Source organism: Urocampus carinirostris, chromosome 18, assembly GCF_059441175.1.
Source record: "Urocampus carinirostris isolate Australia breed hairy pipefish chromosome 18, RoL_Ucar_1.0, whole genome shotgun sequence".
Classification (NCBI taxonomy): domain Eukaryota; kingdom Metazoa; phylum Chordata; class Actinopteri; order Syngnathiformes; family Syngnathidae; genus Urocampus; species Urocampus carinirostris.
Window position 1 is genome coordinate 18068443 of NC_142366.1, and position 15953 is coordinate 18084395.

Here is a 15953-nt window from a genome sequence, read left to right on the forward strand (position 1 = left end):
TCAGGGTTCGAAATTGCTAATTAAGAAGCGAATTAAGTCAAAGTTACAGTGCATGAAGGTAAAAATATACAGGTTCCCCTGACGCTGTTTTCTAAATGCGAAGTCAATGTCGAACGAAGTTGAAAACTAAAGTCAGTAGAGTTTTTCGAGAACTGGCTTCTTCGGCTCGGCTCACTAAAGAGAACTGGCTCTTTCGGGTCCCAAACGGCTCTTCAGGTTGTTTTTGCTTCTTTAATCCCTACACGACCAAATATCATGTAAAATTGTGCACAAAATGACTTAAAGGAAGGGGGGAAATAGCACAAAAAAGAAAAAAATACCAAAATGAAAAAGTAGTGAAAAAAATAAACAAAAAGAAGAAAAAATTCAGAAAAACAGCTGGGAAAAATAAACACAATGAGATTGTTTTAAAAGAATTTAAAAAAAATCAGGGAAAAAGAAGAAAAAGTTGTGTCGCATTCAAATAATTTCCAATTATACCAAGTCAATCTTGTTCCCAACATTGTACTTCCACTAAATAATGTGATTAAATACAATTCTGTATCTTACAACAGACTAAATAAGCCCCCAAAAATGTTTGTATTATGCGACAAAAGATACCAGAAAAAAAAAAAGAAATAGAAATCTTGTGAAAGAATTGTTGTGAAAACAAATGACGTTTGTACAACCTTTGCAATTATACATTAGTCAATTCATTCAAAAGCGAATTTATTTTTTTGCATTGCCGGAAACTCAGCAAAATGTAACTTGATGTCAAGTTTTGGACATGTTTGATAATGACTCAGTTGCCACACTTGGGATTGCCGTTGCTCACTGTTGTTTCAAGCGTTGCTCACCGACTTTGTGTGAACGCTCAGCCCCTGGAAAGTTAGAGGGAACATTGGTGTGGGGTGTTTCTCCATCTTTCCTCCACTTCATCAAAATCTCCCGCTCCCTTGACATCTGTTCTACCTCCAGAAATTAACGCAGCGCTTTATTAGCTTTAGCGAGCGTTTAAGCAGACATTATTAATCAGATGCTCATTTAAATATCACCGCGGAGCCGCCGAGAGGAAACGGGACCACCGGGAAACACATAAAAAAGATTGCCGGAATATTGCAACATTCATTCACACTTTTTTCCCCCCCGCTTTCATTCATTCAGATGTCGACGAGTTTTCAATCCCCGGTTGGAGTGCCTCATTAATAAAACATTGTGTTTTGCCAGTGATAGCAGAACACCGCCGGGAAAGCTTTCTTATTCGGAATTTACTTTGCTCGCTTGAAAATACAGACACGTCTTTAAGCTAGTTCATCAAACGCCTCATAATAAGTTGAGCGTCAGACGGCTAACGTGAATGAACTCTGCAATCGGGCTAAGGCTGTAAACATGATGTCACGCTGCAAGCTATTATTTGTTTCTGTTATTTTCGTTCTTTCCTGCAATTGCGCTGCGCTAAATGGGACCGGTACTGCCATATGTACAAATACAGTGATACCTCTACTTAAGAATAGAATATGTAACCGCAAACATTTGTAAGTAGAGACGCCTTTTCAATGTAAATGTGCTAATCCGTTCCAAGTCCCACAAGAGTATGAGATTTTTCGTAAAGAGCATCAGTTTATGAAACAAATACATATTAAAATACGGTAACCGCATGATAAACTAAAAACGAATGACACGTGACATAAAAAATGAGATAATACAAATATTAATTTAACTTTAAACTGGACTCCTCACCAATTATTCTTGCCTCACGATTCTTGAAAAACTGATCCAATGACATCTGCTTTTGCCCGTTTTCGACAATCTGTCGGAAATGCACGAGGCAGATAGAAGCGATAGCCCGACTTGTCAACACTTTTTATGGGTGATTATTTTCCACAAATTCTGAGACTTCATGCAATGGGAAGTCTTTACTTTGGGCAAAAAGATTGACTTGATATATTTGCAAATTATTTGAACACCAGATATTTTAGCAACCTATAACCCGAGAAAAATATCCTTTTTTTTAATGTAAATGTGAACAGTTAATTTCCTGTGACGTTTGACAACAGAAAAGTAGCAAGAATATCGAGTTGTTTTATAACCATGGTCAAGCATAAAGAAACATGTGAGGGGTTGTGCAAAAGGCAGAAACTTCTTACTGCAACTGCGGAAATTATCTCCATTATTTTTTTACATGAAGGTTTATATTGACAGATTTTAAGCTTGTCTGGATAAAGAACTGGTTTGAAGCTGAGATTTAGGGAATTTTCCACTGACTTATATTTCGTTTTTGTCATTGCATGCCGCGATCTGCACTTCTGGTATTTTAATGATTGTCAGTCATTTTAAAATAGCACTTGGTAGACGATTACAGCCCTGTTCTGTACTCACCAGCCCAGAATATTCGGTCCCATTTGTTATTATTTCCTTTATAAGTGGGGTCTTCACATTAACATTCCTAGCCTCCTCTTTTCAACAATCAAGCAATTCTCAAATGTTTTAATACAACCCAAGTCTAAAAAAGTTTTAAGGTCACAAATAATGCACAAAAACCGCCAATGCAAATGTCTTGCATTGGACAGAGTGTAATATTTGACCACTAAATGTGAATGGTGGGCGGCACGGCGGCTGGGTGGTTAGTGCGCAGCCCCACGGCGCAGAAGTTCTGGGTTAAAGTCCAGCTACCGTAGGATCCCCGTGTGGAGTTTGCATGTTCACCCCGTGCCCGTTTGGGTTTCCTCCAAGCTCTCCGGTTTCCTCCCCTGTCCACTGCCCGAAGATGACTGGGATGAGCACCCCCGCAACCCTACTGAAGATAAGCAGTGCAGATAATGGATGGATATATGTTAAAGGTTTTAGGGAAACCAGTAAGTGCTAAAAGCACGAGGAAGAATACAATCTACAGAGATTCAAAGTCACCAAAACACAATATGATGTTCCCTCACTTTTTTGCGTAGCTAATCGCTAAAAAGAACAAGAAAAAAAGTATAAGATAAAAAAGGAAAGAAAAGAAACTGAGAAAAAAAGAGAAAATTATGTAAACTAAATAAAATGAAAAGAAAAAGGGGGTAAGAAAATAGTAAAACAAAAAGGGAAGGAAAAGAAATAAGAAAAGGGAAAGGGGGGGAAATAAAATCAAATAAAATGAGAAGTAAATGAGAAAAAAAGCAAAGAAAAAAGGGGAGAGGAAAGGGAAGAAAAACGTGAAAAAATAAGAAAAAGAAAAGAGAAACAAGAAAAATTACCTGAAATTATCTTGCAGTGGAACATTTAGTTTTTTTTCATGACAAAAAAAGTGCAAAAAATAAAAAGGCTCAGGTTCTGAAGGTAACTTTGGCACCTGGATGGCAGCCAATGATTTAAGCCCCCTTCCAGGAGAAGATCATCTTATGTCAAATATTTGCAAATTTCTCTACCGCCGAGTATTTTAAAAAATGCATATTTACATTTTTCTATATCATTTAAATTAATATTATTTTTGTTCCTTTACCAACAAGAGGTGCTAAAATGTCCGTTTCTAAAAAAAATTGATTTACTCTATCAAAACAAGAATCAGAGTAAGTGATTGAGGGCAAAAAGGCTGCTTCTAGATGTATAAGTTCGAGCGACCCTCATCCTGGGAAGTCAAAGGTTTCGAGAAAGACATTTCTAAGCACAGTGTGCTCTTGATAGCCCCCTCCGTTGCCATGTCACAAGAAAGTTGGCATGCATGTATGTCGCCGAGGTAACTCGGCCTTGCGTCGCCGAGGGTTAAGTGTTGCCGGGGACCGGTCATAAATCTCCGGCGCAAGGTCGCCGTTTCATTAACAGTCTTCCACTTTGATTTCCTGGCGCTCGTCCTCTTCGCTTCGTACTCCCACGTAGGCTGATGGACTTGAGCTTCTTGATAACAAAAGCAAAAAAACCCTGTGAAAATCTTACTTTCACGAATTTGTCTTTGTATAAGCCGCACCGGGCTTAAACATTCTTAAAAATGAACTCATTCATATCCATTTTTTTATATTTTAAAGAAACCAGCAGGAAAAGGTCTTGTACAGTGGGAACTCAGAACTTTGTTCGGGGAGTAGCTTCGTAACTGTCGGAACCAGATCAGGAGGAGGACCCAGATGCGTAACGTTTCTCACACAAGCTTCATTTTACAGGAATGGGGCAGTCATGCACGTTAGCACAAACGGCAGTGATTCAGCGATCGCTGGGTGGAAGAAGAAAGGCAGAAGTCCGGTGTGGAACAACAGGCAGGCAGAGGCCGATGAGATCGATACCAGATACACAAGCAGATACTAGACCGACGGGGCAATACTGGACAGGACGGGACAGACAGGATGGATATCAGATAAAGGAGACTGGAGATTGATATCAGACAGGACGAGACAGACAGGATCGATACCGGAAACTGGAGACTGGCGTAAGATATCGGACAGGTTGAGACAGGCAGGTTCGATACCGGATACCAAAGATTGTAGTAAGGTATCAGACAGGACAAGACAGACAGGATCGATATCAGTCACTGGGGACTGGAGTCCGATATCAAAACAGGACGAGATAGACGGGAACGATAACCGATACTGGAGATTGTAGCAAGGTATCATACAGGACGAGACAGACGGGATCGATACCAGACAATGGAGACTGGAGTCCAATATCAAGCAGGACGAGATAGACGGGAACAATACCAGACACCGGAGACTGGAGACCAATATCAAACAGGACGAGACAGACGGGATCAATACCAGACACTGGAGACTGGAGTCCGATATCAAACAGGACGAGATAGACGGGAACGATACCCGATACCGGAGATTGTTGCACGGTATCAGACTGGGTGAGACAGACGTAATGGATACCAGACACTGGAGACTGGAGTCCGATATCAAAACAGGACGAGATGGACGGGAACGATACTTGATACTGGAGATTGTAGCAAGGTATGAGACAGGACGAGACAGACGGGATCGATACCAGACAATGGAGACTGGAGTCCAATATCAAACAGGACAAAATAGACGGGATCGATACCCGATACTGGTGATTGTAGCAAGATATCAGAAAGGACGAGACAGACGGGATCGATACCAGACAATGGAGACTGGAGTCCAATATCAAACAGGACGAGATACGTTAGGGCACGAAATGAGTTAATAACGACAGCAGCAAATGAGTGTGTCAATCACACACAATGTGTTACTTTTCTGTCCATTGTGACATTTTCCCGCTGATTCTTTAAAATGCAAGAAATGGGTGTGAATGAGTTTCTACCTTTTCTGGAGCCTCTTGTGTTCTGGAATTTACGGTAAATGTGATTTCACTAATCCTTTCTCACAGCCCTAAAACTTTTAACTGAATATGTTACTGAATATTTCACTCCAGTCCATACAGAGACATTTACAATATCAATGAGTGGGCTGAATTATGTCGCGTTTGTCTTCAGACGTAGCAAGAATGTCCTTTGTTTTTGTCCTACAAATTAATTGCCGCCAGAACATGAACTTGGGGTTAATTTGAGATATGGTTTTTATGGTATTAAAGTATTATAAAGCAGCAGGAGAGTTGTGGTCGTTTTAGTGTTTCACCTTGAAGGGATGTCCTTTACCGTAGTTTTTCTTGGATTTTTTTGAGCAGAGAAGACATGTTTTTATCCCAAAAAAAAATCACAAGGCACACTGTACGTTGCAGTGAGTCAGGGGAGGAGGGAGCTTTGCCTCACCTGTCATCATAGAAATAGAAAATTAAACACATCTTAAATGGTTATACTCAATTTATTCAGTGTTTACGTTCTTTCAATTTTGGATTTTGTTTTTCAAAATGGCGGAAATTTCACATTATATTCTGAATATTATTGATACAATTTGTAGCGTATCTGTCATGATTACCGAAGTGAATCACTTGTGCCCGCTCCTTTGGCGCCAAATGCCTCAAACTCTGATTGGCTGCCTGTCCCTATTCAAACCCACCCCTGTCTATCCCCTGTGGTCAGTCCGTCTGCGAACTTCAGTGTATACTAGGCGAGCCTTTTTCGACCCTGACTCCCATCGGTCCCGTTTTTGCTCCCGTCTGTCTCCGGTTACGACCTGTTTTGATCCCGACCACGTCTACTCTCCCGTCCCGGCTTACAACCTGTTTCTGACCCTGACCACGTTTTGCTCTCCTGTCCCGGCTATCGACCTGTTTCTCTGTCCTTGACACCGCCATCGCTCGCTGCGGAAGATCCACTTCCGTGTTCCGATCACAATCCGAGTACGAGAGCAACTTGCTTCCCGCGCCTTGCGAACGCCGGATCGTGGGCGGAGCTCTTCCCCTTTCCTCAATGAAACTTGTGAAAAATGTAACTCAATTGGGTCCTGTTTCTGTTCTGGTCCTGACAGTATCACTGTGCTGAGCATCTACAGAAGCAGAGACAAATTTTATCGTTCAACTTGACTTTCAAGTCCGCTTGTTTTAACAATTTTGCTCAAATCAGATTGTGTTTGCTGTCGACCTTCAGTTATTTTAAGGGGAAAGGTATACCACTAATAATATTTAATATGAGACTTGTTAAAGGATGTGAACCAACAAAAAGTATTTATAGTACCATAAAATCCAGGGTATAAATCACTGCTTTTTCCTAGTTTTTGAACCATGAGGCTTAATGATGTGGCCAATTTATAAAGTAGGGTAATTGCCTCAGCGAGATTACTTAAACGGAAGATATATATAATATCCAATCAAAAATGCACACACAACATAGTTTCATTCAGTAGAGAAATTGGAACGTCCATAGAGTCGCGGGGGTACTGGGCATTGGGCAGGGGACACCCTGAACTGGTTGCCAGCCAGTCGCAGTCTCAGGAACAGAACAGAGACAGGACCCACTCGCGTAACGTTTCTCACAGTTTTATTGGGAAGAGGGGAAAGGAGCTCACGCACGATCCGAAAATCGCTGGGTGCGGGGAGTAGTGGGACTTCCGTGGCGGGCGATGGCGGTGTCGGGAACGGCAAAAAAATCTGTCAGTGAGCCGCAGCTGGTGCCACACGGGCAGGGCCAATTGGGCGCCATGGCAACCGTGACCCATGTTGGAATAGCCATACATGTCACAATATCTTACCGAAAAGTTACACAGCAAGTTACCGTAAACTGTTACTTATAACGCATTGCGATAGGAAGTCACAAATTGTAAGATAATAAACAAGCTCGATATCATCAACAATATCCAAAGTTTGATTAGTAGTTTTTGCTAGTTCACCCATCTGTTCCTTTTCTCTGTTTTAATAAGCTTTTTTATACAAAATATATATTCCCATAGTGACTCATTCCTTGGAGAAAAAAACATAGATATGATGGCAAGTTGTTCCTGCTGTGCAATCAATGCTTCCTTCCACAGCAGGCTCATTCGTTCTCTTACAATGCTTTGATTCAATAGAGAACAGCACATGATGTCATAGCGAACAGCATGATTGCCGATTCTGTCGATAGGCTTCGTATACCGTACTCAAGGATGTCTTCTCATAGAAGCTTATCATGTGATTAAGTTCATTTGTTGTTTCATAACTAAAATTGTGATTTCAGAAGTGGATATGAGCAGCTATTATGGGACAGTCTTAGCCTCAATCCCATTGCTTCCCCTTCTCCCATTTTGTTCTTACTCTCACAATGAGAAGACAACACGAGAAGACAAAGACTGTCTCATTCCTTTTCAAAGTGAAGGGAAAGGGGGAAGAGTAAGGGTTGCAGGCATTCTTTCATGAATCTCATGAGGTAGATCTACTTGTGGATCACAGAGCTAGTACTGGTAGACAGGGTTGGGTAGGGTTACTTTAACTTGATTACTGTACTTTCAATTACTTTTCGATTACTACATTACCAACTATGCTGATAAAAGACAAAAGAAACTAAATATGAATAAAATTATGACTCACAACACGTGGTAAGCTTTCTCTCCTGGCTTTGATCTCCGGCAAAACTAACATAAAATGCGACAGAAACAAAATGAAAATAAATCCAAACAGCTTGCCAACATCATTTTTGCCGTTCCATGTATCCCGTTACTCCCCAAGCCCGCTCAAAATATAGTAATTTAATTCATATTTAGTTTCTTTTGTCTTTTATTAGCATATTTGGTATTGGAGTAATCCAAAAGTAATTGAAAGTAATCAAGTTAAAGTAACCCTACCCAACCCTGCTGGTAGATCACAGGAAAGTGTATTTAATGCATCTAATAAGTTGGCAGCATGTAAGAATGACAGTCAACGTTGCTTGTGCTGCAGTAACAAACTGGAGAACTACAAATGTGGTAGATGAAAGATGTAATGTATTACAATTAAAAATGTTTTTAGAGTGGTATTATTTTTTACTTTCGATTGAAGAAAGTAATTAATGATCAAGAGTTCAAACAAAATGTACTCTTTACATTTATGTATTGTAGAATGTATGGCAATGTGGTTTATTAAAATGCCTTAAAAATCAATGACTAAATCAATTTACTTTTTAAGTACTTCTTGGAATTTTAACAACTAACCACAAATGTAAGTATTGTATTTACCTTGATTGAGTACAGGGTATTTTATGTTTTCCGATTCATCGATCTATACTACAGCAGTATAGTGTTACTTTGTCCTCCCAAAAGAATCATTGGACGAAAACATTGGCAACGGAAAAAGGCACTAAATTAACTTGAGTCAGGAGAAAATAATAAACAGGACAAAAATAGACAGAAACAAAACTGGAAACCGAAATTAAACAGGACAAAATAAAACGGGAACAATACCGGACAGGAAATACCAACAGGAACAGGACAGAGTCGCAAACCACGTCTTACGGGGCAGAAGTTCGTTGACGGACTACAAAGGAAAAATGAGTGCACTTTTTGTAATGGTAGACTGCTCTTGAATCTCCATTTTTTCGAGGTGGGTAGATCATTGTAGAGCAAACAAGCCTAGTACAAAAATGACTTCCACATTTTTTGTTTCAAATAACTCACTTTGGATTGGATGGAACGACTGTGTCCTCTTTTGAACAGTTCCCGGACGTACCAATTCACCACGTACCATAAAGGAATCTGATCACATGAAGTTTTTAATGTAATTAAAATATCCAAGGCAATGTATTGATAAAATTATGTTCTCACTGTACATAAATATGTTGATTGGAGGGACTTTCTCAAGTACGGAACATTATGCATATTTCTCACTCCTTTGCCTTTCTAGCAAGTTAAGCAATTTCAAACACCATCACCCGATACTGAGAGTATGAAATATCTAAGACCACGCCCATAGAGGCATATTCTGGTCGAGCGTCACTGGTCCTCATAACAAGAATTCGCTCAGCAATAGCCGTTCTCTTTTCTCCTGCCTGCCTGGTTTACTTGAATATCGCGCACTGCGGCTTTGAGCTCAGCACGCGGACCATACGTTGCGAACAATCAGAGCACGAGACCAAATCTCTCCACAATGACAAGTAAGGGTATGGCTTTAGATTAAATCCATGTTTGCTGGCTTTTGGGAATGAGTATTTTTTTCTGTACAAGGGAATCTTCCAAAAATTGACTGGCATTATCGCGTAAAACTTTCTTTTTGTGCTAGTAACTTCCAGACTTTCAGCGGTCGAAAACTCCCATAATCTCCGCCGCCCCCCTCCTTTTTTAATCATTGGTTCTCTGTGTCAATGAATTGTGTGTCCTATTTCAATGGGCCTGGGTCATTAAAACCATTTTCTTGGGATTAGTAATTCATATCAGAACTTAAAGAACTCAAATTAATAACAATAACTCCTAGCCTAATGAGAAAAAGGGGTCTGTCTCTGGTAAAATCTCGTTGATCTAATCCAGGTTAAGGGCAGTCAAGTTCCTCGATTCACTTCATTACATAATTCCAACTTCGACAACAAGGTGACTTTCAAAACTTTAGCTGATGCTTCTCTCATCGCACGCTGCTGAAAAAATGTAAAGGTCTGGCACACTCCCAACGGGAAAAACTTAATGGATTAAATACATCTTTCCAAAGGACCTCTATATTACTCTTTATTGTACATGTTCCGTCTTTTATTAATAAAGAGAGGAATGAATTTGAAATGAGATGCAGTTTGTCATCGTCTGTAGTATGAAGTCTTGTATATCTGAGGGATTGGTTCTTGTGACTTGTGTGATCTTGCATTCCATTTGAGTCGGTCTTCTGCTTTCTTTTCAGATCCAGACTTTGCTGACCTGGGAGTACCGCCACCTCTACCCTGTAGGTAGTCTTTCTCTCTCACCAGCTCTTTGATGCTATTAACACACCTCAATCAGTGAAGTAACAGCTACTGTATTTTCTGGACTATACGGCGCACCTAAAACCCCAAATCAGCCAGAAATTTGAACGTGCGCCTTATACGTAAAGAAAAATCGGAATGCGTTACCATATTTGGTAATTACTTATCAGTCAATAAATGTTATCGCTTCTCCACAATTTCATAACAATGGTGGCAAAGGGGACTGAACTAGATATTAATGGTAAGAGCACAGAAGCCTAATCAGCGCTTGAGACATAGTTTTCGCGTGTTTGCAGTTCGTTCTGTGGGTTTTCATCATATGTTCACAAAACTATAGCAAGGGCTTGGGTTGCACAAAATATTTGAAAATACATTCGCTGCCCTACTTACGAACAAGATAGATTACGGACGATCGTTCATAAGTTGAATTTGTTCGTAAGTTGCTTCAGTGCTATATTTTGTATGTTTTGTTTGTATAAGTATGTTTGAGGCTTGTATAAGTAACCTGTATTGTTTTGTACTAAAAAAATAAACATTTAATAAAATTATATGCTCGATAAAGATAAATAAAGTGAGGTTTAACTTACTTTTTAAAGATGGGCTTCAAGAGGTCCTCCGCCGTGGAAAAAAGTGCCGAAAAAAAGAGATCTAACCATTGTCTCAACCGCATCAAGCTTTCTTATTCCACTTTCATTTCAAGAGTAATGGCTCGCCTCTTCTTTACACTTTACACCAACCATATTGAACAGATGCACGAGATATTAAACACTAAAAATGTCATAGTTCTTGGCGCGCTGGATAGAATGTTTACACACGAACTAGGAAGCGGATTTCTTCTTCGGGGAGGATGCTGGGTGACCTTTCATAGCGCCACCACACGTCGGTAGCGGCGGAAAGAAGCTCTACAGTATTGTTCTGTACTCTGAAAAAAGTCCACAAAATACAAAATCCAACTTACAGCAATGTTCGGATATTTATCGACATCCTGGAAAAAAATTTCTTATCTACCGTTTTTTGTAAGTCGAATGATCGTAAGTAGGCGAGCGTCCGTATCATATTTGCGCATTTATTGATGAGTCGAAATATATCACTTATCAAAATAGCATAACATTGGATGTAACAGGAATTGAACCCAGATCGCAGTAGGGAGAACACCTGATCTTATACACTAGAGCACTGGGTATACTGTGACACAATAAAGGAATCAGGTCTTATCTCATTATCACACTATATTCAGTCACAGCAACAGATATATTAGAGAAATGAGAAAACAGAAAGTAATTAAAAATCCGTGAAAATTGTTGTTTCACCTTTCCTCAGCTCCGACAATGCATTGTAAGTGAAAACTGTTTTAAATATATGCAGCCATGTGTTTATTTATATATTTCAGGATGACTGAATTACTTCCCACAATGGCTTTCTCTTCATTCGCTTCAGAACAACCACATTATCTCACAAATACTTTATCGTCATTCAATTCAGAATCGTGCGTGTTCCGTAAAGACTTTGCGTGTCGACGACACAATACTGTATTACTGTGGTCCTCAACCTTCTCTGTATCTCACACCGGTTTGTGTCTGATAATATTCAATAACCCGGCCCAATAATAGCATCAACAATTTGGAAACGTGACTAAAAATAATGTGATGATGAGTTCAAACCTAATGCCTTTTATTGTGTCATCTGTATCCCTAGAGGTGTAGTGGATAGGATCAGGCAGGCTCCCTGCCATGGTCTGGGTTTGATTCCCATTGCGTCCAATGTTATTGCATTGTGATCGGTGACATATTCCGACTGATCAATCGATGCACTACTGTACTTTTTAATTTTTTTGTGCAAGCCTATCCCTTACTGTATTGTGGAATTAAAGTAGAAAAATCTGGGGTGCGTAACTGACAGGACTTTGGCTGAATCAGGGCGACTCCAACTATTTGCTTAACTGATAAAAATTTGGCTGGGTCAGGGCAACTCCAACTCGAGGGCCCGGCTAGAGAAAAACAACACATCATCGCTGACGGAACACAGTATTAATGTCACTGTCTCGCCCGGAAAAACTTCGGAACGCGACAGAGTGTTTGGATGAAATAAATAACGTGTCCCCTCTCATTTCGACTCTCTCTGCTCTCTCTATGTTTTGGATCGAGGCCCATATACGTTCTGCTCCGACCTTGGCTTTCTCCAAAAACTGTAGTTCTAATTCCATGTGCTTTATAGTCTGGTGCATCCTTACAAATGAATAAATAACAAAGGACAATTTATAGGGGATGCACCTTATAAGCCGGTGCGCCTTATAGTACGGAAAATACGGTACTTTTCCACTTTAATTGTAGCAACACTTTTATTTTTTATTGAGTTTGACCTATCAAGGCTGTTTTTGGCTTCGGGTCATTTTGTGTGTGTGCACGTCTCAGCTTGCCGGTACGACATGGTCGGTCCGGAAGGTATTGTGGAGTCTCATTCGATCACCAGAGACGGGAAGGCTGGCGCCAACGAAGCCGTCGATTGCAAATGGTTCATTCAGGCGCCGCCGCGTTCCAAGGTGAGTTCTATGTTTCCCTCGCCACAGTTAACTCCAGTCAAGTTTGGATACTTTTGGTTTGAATTGATTTTAACCAACCAAGAAGGATTTGTTTTATAGCTATTTAGGGTTGACTTTGTTGCTTTTGTGAGCCCGAAACGAATTAATCGGTTTGAATTATTTTATATTGGGAAAATTTGCTTGGGATGATTCCAGAAACAAGCATGATCCGGGAAAAATTGATCTTGAGCCACATGCTAGAAAGAAATCTCACGGGGGCTGGACTATTCGGTTTGCCAGAGAGAGATAGAATAGAATAGAATAGAATAGAATAGAATAGAAAATAATAGAATAGAATAGAATAGAATAGAATAGAATAGAATAGAATAGAATATACCTTTATTATCATTGTTACAAAATGGGTTGAACTTGTTGTGACAACGAAATTAGACGTGGCACTCCAGTTTCACATTTTACAGTGAGGATAAAAAAAACAAGAAAGATAAAGGATAATTTACACAATATTTACACAAGAAAGTGTGGGCATGTAGGGTGTTTACATACAGTTTTGTGATGAATAAAAAGAGAGAGAAAGACAGTGAATAAAAGAGAAATAAAAAATAGAGAGAGAACAAGGGAGGCAGAGTAAGAAAGAGACAGAAAAAGGGAGAAAGTGTGAGAGAATTAGAGAGAGCACAATAGAGAGTGAAAGGGAGAAAAGGGAGAAAGAAAGGGGAAAAAAGAAAGAGATAAAAAAAGAAAGAGATAAATTAAGTGAGAAAGAAATGAAATGATCTGCATTTATATAGTGCTTTTCAAGTCAATGACTTCCCAAAGCGCTTTACAATGTGCTCCACATTTCCCAATAGCGGCCTTGCAGCCATGTAAGGCGCTAACCTGCTTATTGGGGGTATTGGGGGTTCAGTGTCTTACCCAAGGACACTTCGACATGTAACGCGGAGGAGCCGGGATCCCTTGATCCCAAGACGAGCGCTCTACCTCCTGAGCTACTGCCGCCCAGAAAGAGAAAAAAGTCAAAAGAATGACAAAAGAAAAAGACAGACAGAAAGAGAGAACAAGAATGAGCATGAAAAAGAGAGAAAAATAAAGGAGTGAGACGGAGAGAGAAAGTGAGAAAAAGAAGGAAAGAGCAAAAGAGAAAGTGAAAAGAAAGAGAAAGATAAATAAAAAACGGGAGCAAAGAGAGAGGGTAAGAAAAAAGAGGGAACGAAAGAGAGAAAGGGAAGGAGATAAAATAAAGAAAAAAGGAGATAAAATAAATAAAAAAAGAAGCGAGTAATACTGCTACAGTTGCTTTGCAAGCGGTGTCATCCAGTGGACATATTCAAAACTGCAGCTCATTTTCCCATAGCACACTGGTCCCCAAACTACGGCCCGCAGGCCGAATGCGGCCCGCCTCCACATTTGGTTCAGCCCCCTGAACAATACCAGAAAGCATTTTGATTTTTTTTTTCATATATGTATATTTGTATTTGATGATAAAGTTGGACTTTTGCAATAAAATGTTCCTTAGTTATGAACTGTTTTCATTATTAACTATTAGTTAGTAACTATTTTATACGGCGCAACAAGGGTTGCTGACTAGTTAAAATGTTATATTTTGGGATTTTGGTGTTGTTTTGTAAAGCAGAAAAAGTGAAGTACCAGTATATCACCGCTAGATGACATAGTCTCACAGGTCAGAGAAGGGTGTTTGGGGCAAGTCTCATCACGTGATTTAACGAGACTTGTTCAATAAATCACTCTTAATGTCAACAAGTAAATGGTGTCGCGTGAGACTGACATTTACCATCTATTTTGCAGGTGAGATGTACAATAATTTTTTACATTTAGGCACTCCTCCAATCATCACACTTTTTCTGTTACAAACTGACCCCGGCCCCTCATCAGAGAAGGGAAAAGTTATGTGGCCCTCACAGGAAAAAGTTTGGGGACTCCTGCTATAGCACTTCTCTCAATATTGTCTTAGAACACTTGCCAGGCTTGATCTGGCCCGCGGGTCGCCTGTTTGACACCTGTGTTGTATAAAGAGGTATCAAATGTATAATAAAATAACCAAATTTCCTTTTTTCCTCTAACCTTTTTCAAAATGGCTGCCACCGTAATGCATACAAAATGTGAATATCCCTTCATAACTCACATTTTACAAACAAAAAATGCTATTGGATTGACTTCCACTAAAAATGTTTCTTTAAATTATCCCATCAGGATGTTTTCATGTTTTGATTATTCTTCCCAATCTAATTCTCAGTTGTATTCATCAAGGTTAATGCCAGTGTTAGACACATTTTCTGGGTCCATTCATTTTCATCTAGCCTCCAACTACAAGGGTCGGAGGGTTGCATTAGGAAACCTTGATCTTACAAAAGGGCTGTCTGAATTTGTCAGCAATCCCCCCCAAGTGGGTTTTCATGGCTGCTGGGGGTTGGGGGCGCTGCCGTGTTGAGGGTCAGACGGTTTGGTTCATGTAGGGTCAGATCAAAATACAAAGGAAAGCTCTTAAACCAAAGCAGGAGTGAGTTGAAGGTTAGCAATAGCGCTGAGCAATCATTTCTTAAGAGTTGCAAACAGGAGAGTTTTCCTGAAAATGGCCTAGAAAATATATTTTGTTGGGAATTAAATATCAAAATGTACCGTTTACCAAATCGTTCGAATTAGTTATCTGACTCCATTAACTAAACACAACCTACATTCACCCGACAATTTATGCGCACTCGTTTCTTGAGAGAAAAATGAACAGGAAAGCCGACATTTCCAAACAGGGGCAGATTTATTTTCCCTAACAATTTAACTAAGTGTACTCCAGCGAAAACTGCCGAATTAGTGATGTTTGAGTCTGCGGGAGGCCTTCTTCTGAAGTCCTTTAGCTTTTCTCCTATTGGCCATCTTCTCCCCGCATAATGGTGTGCCGGCTCCTCCCATGGGTGTGCCAAGGAAGCCCCCTGGGCTTCACCATCTTGTAGACGAGCGTCCCGTTGACTGGAGTACTCAAAACAACGCCTGCGTCAACAACATCTGGATGTGCTGATTATTTTATCAGCAGTACGTCCCGTTCCTGTAAACAATCTCTTCCAACACTTATGGCTGCCCTGAACTTTCACTGCTCATTGAATAAAGGCACAGTCAGTAAATAACTATAGCATTAAACTCAATAAATATGACTTGTATTCAATCGTATAAAATCCTTTATCGTCAAATGTATAAAATCCTTCAATATATAGTCATTCA

The 15953-nt window shown here is 39.9% G+C and overlaps 1 protein-coding gene across 2 annotated transcripts in view; it reads left to right on the forward strand.

The window, feature by feature from the left end:
• The window catches only part of neto1l (neuropilin (NRP) and tolloid (TLL)-like 1, like), a 146182-nt gene that overhangs the window by 86984 nt on the left and 43245 nt on the right, over nt 1–15953 (forward strand). For both annotated transcript variants that reach the window (XM_088322450.1, XM_088322451.1), the window contains exons 5-6: nt 10126–10167; nt 12598–12725. In XM_088322450.1, coding sequence (XP_088178576.1) covers nt 10126–10167; nt 12598–12725 — 170 coding nt within the window. The remainder of the gene's footprint in view (nt 1–10125; nt 10168–12597; nt 12726–15953) is intronic.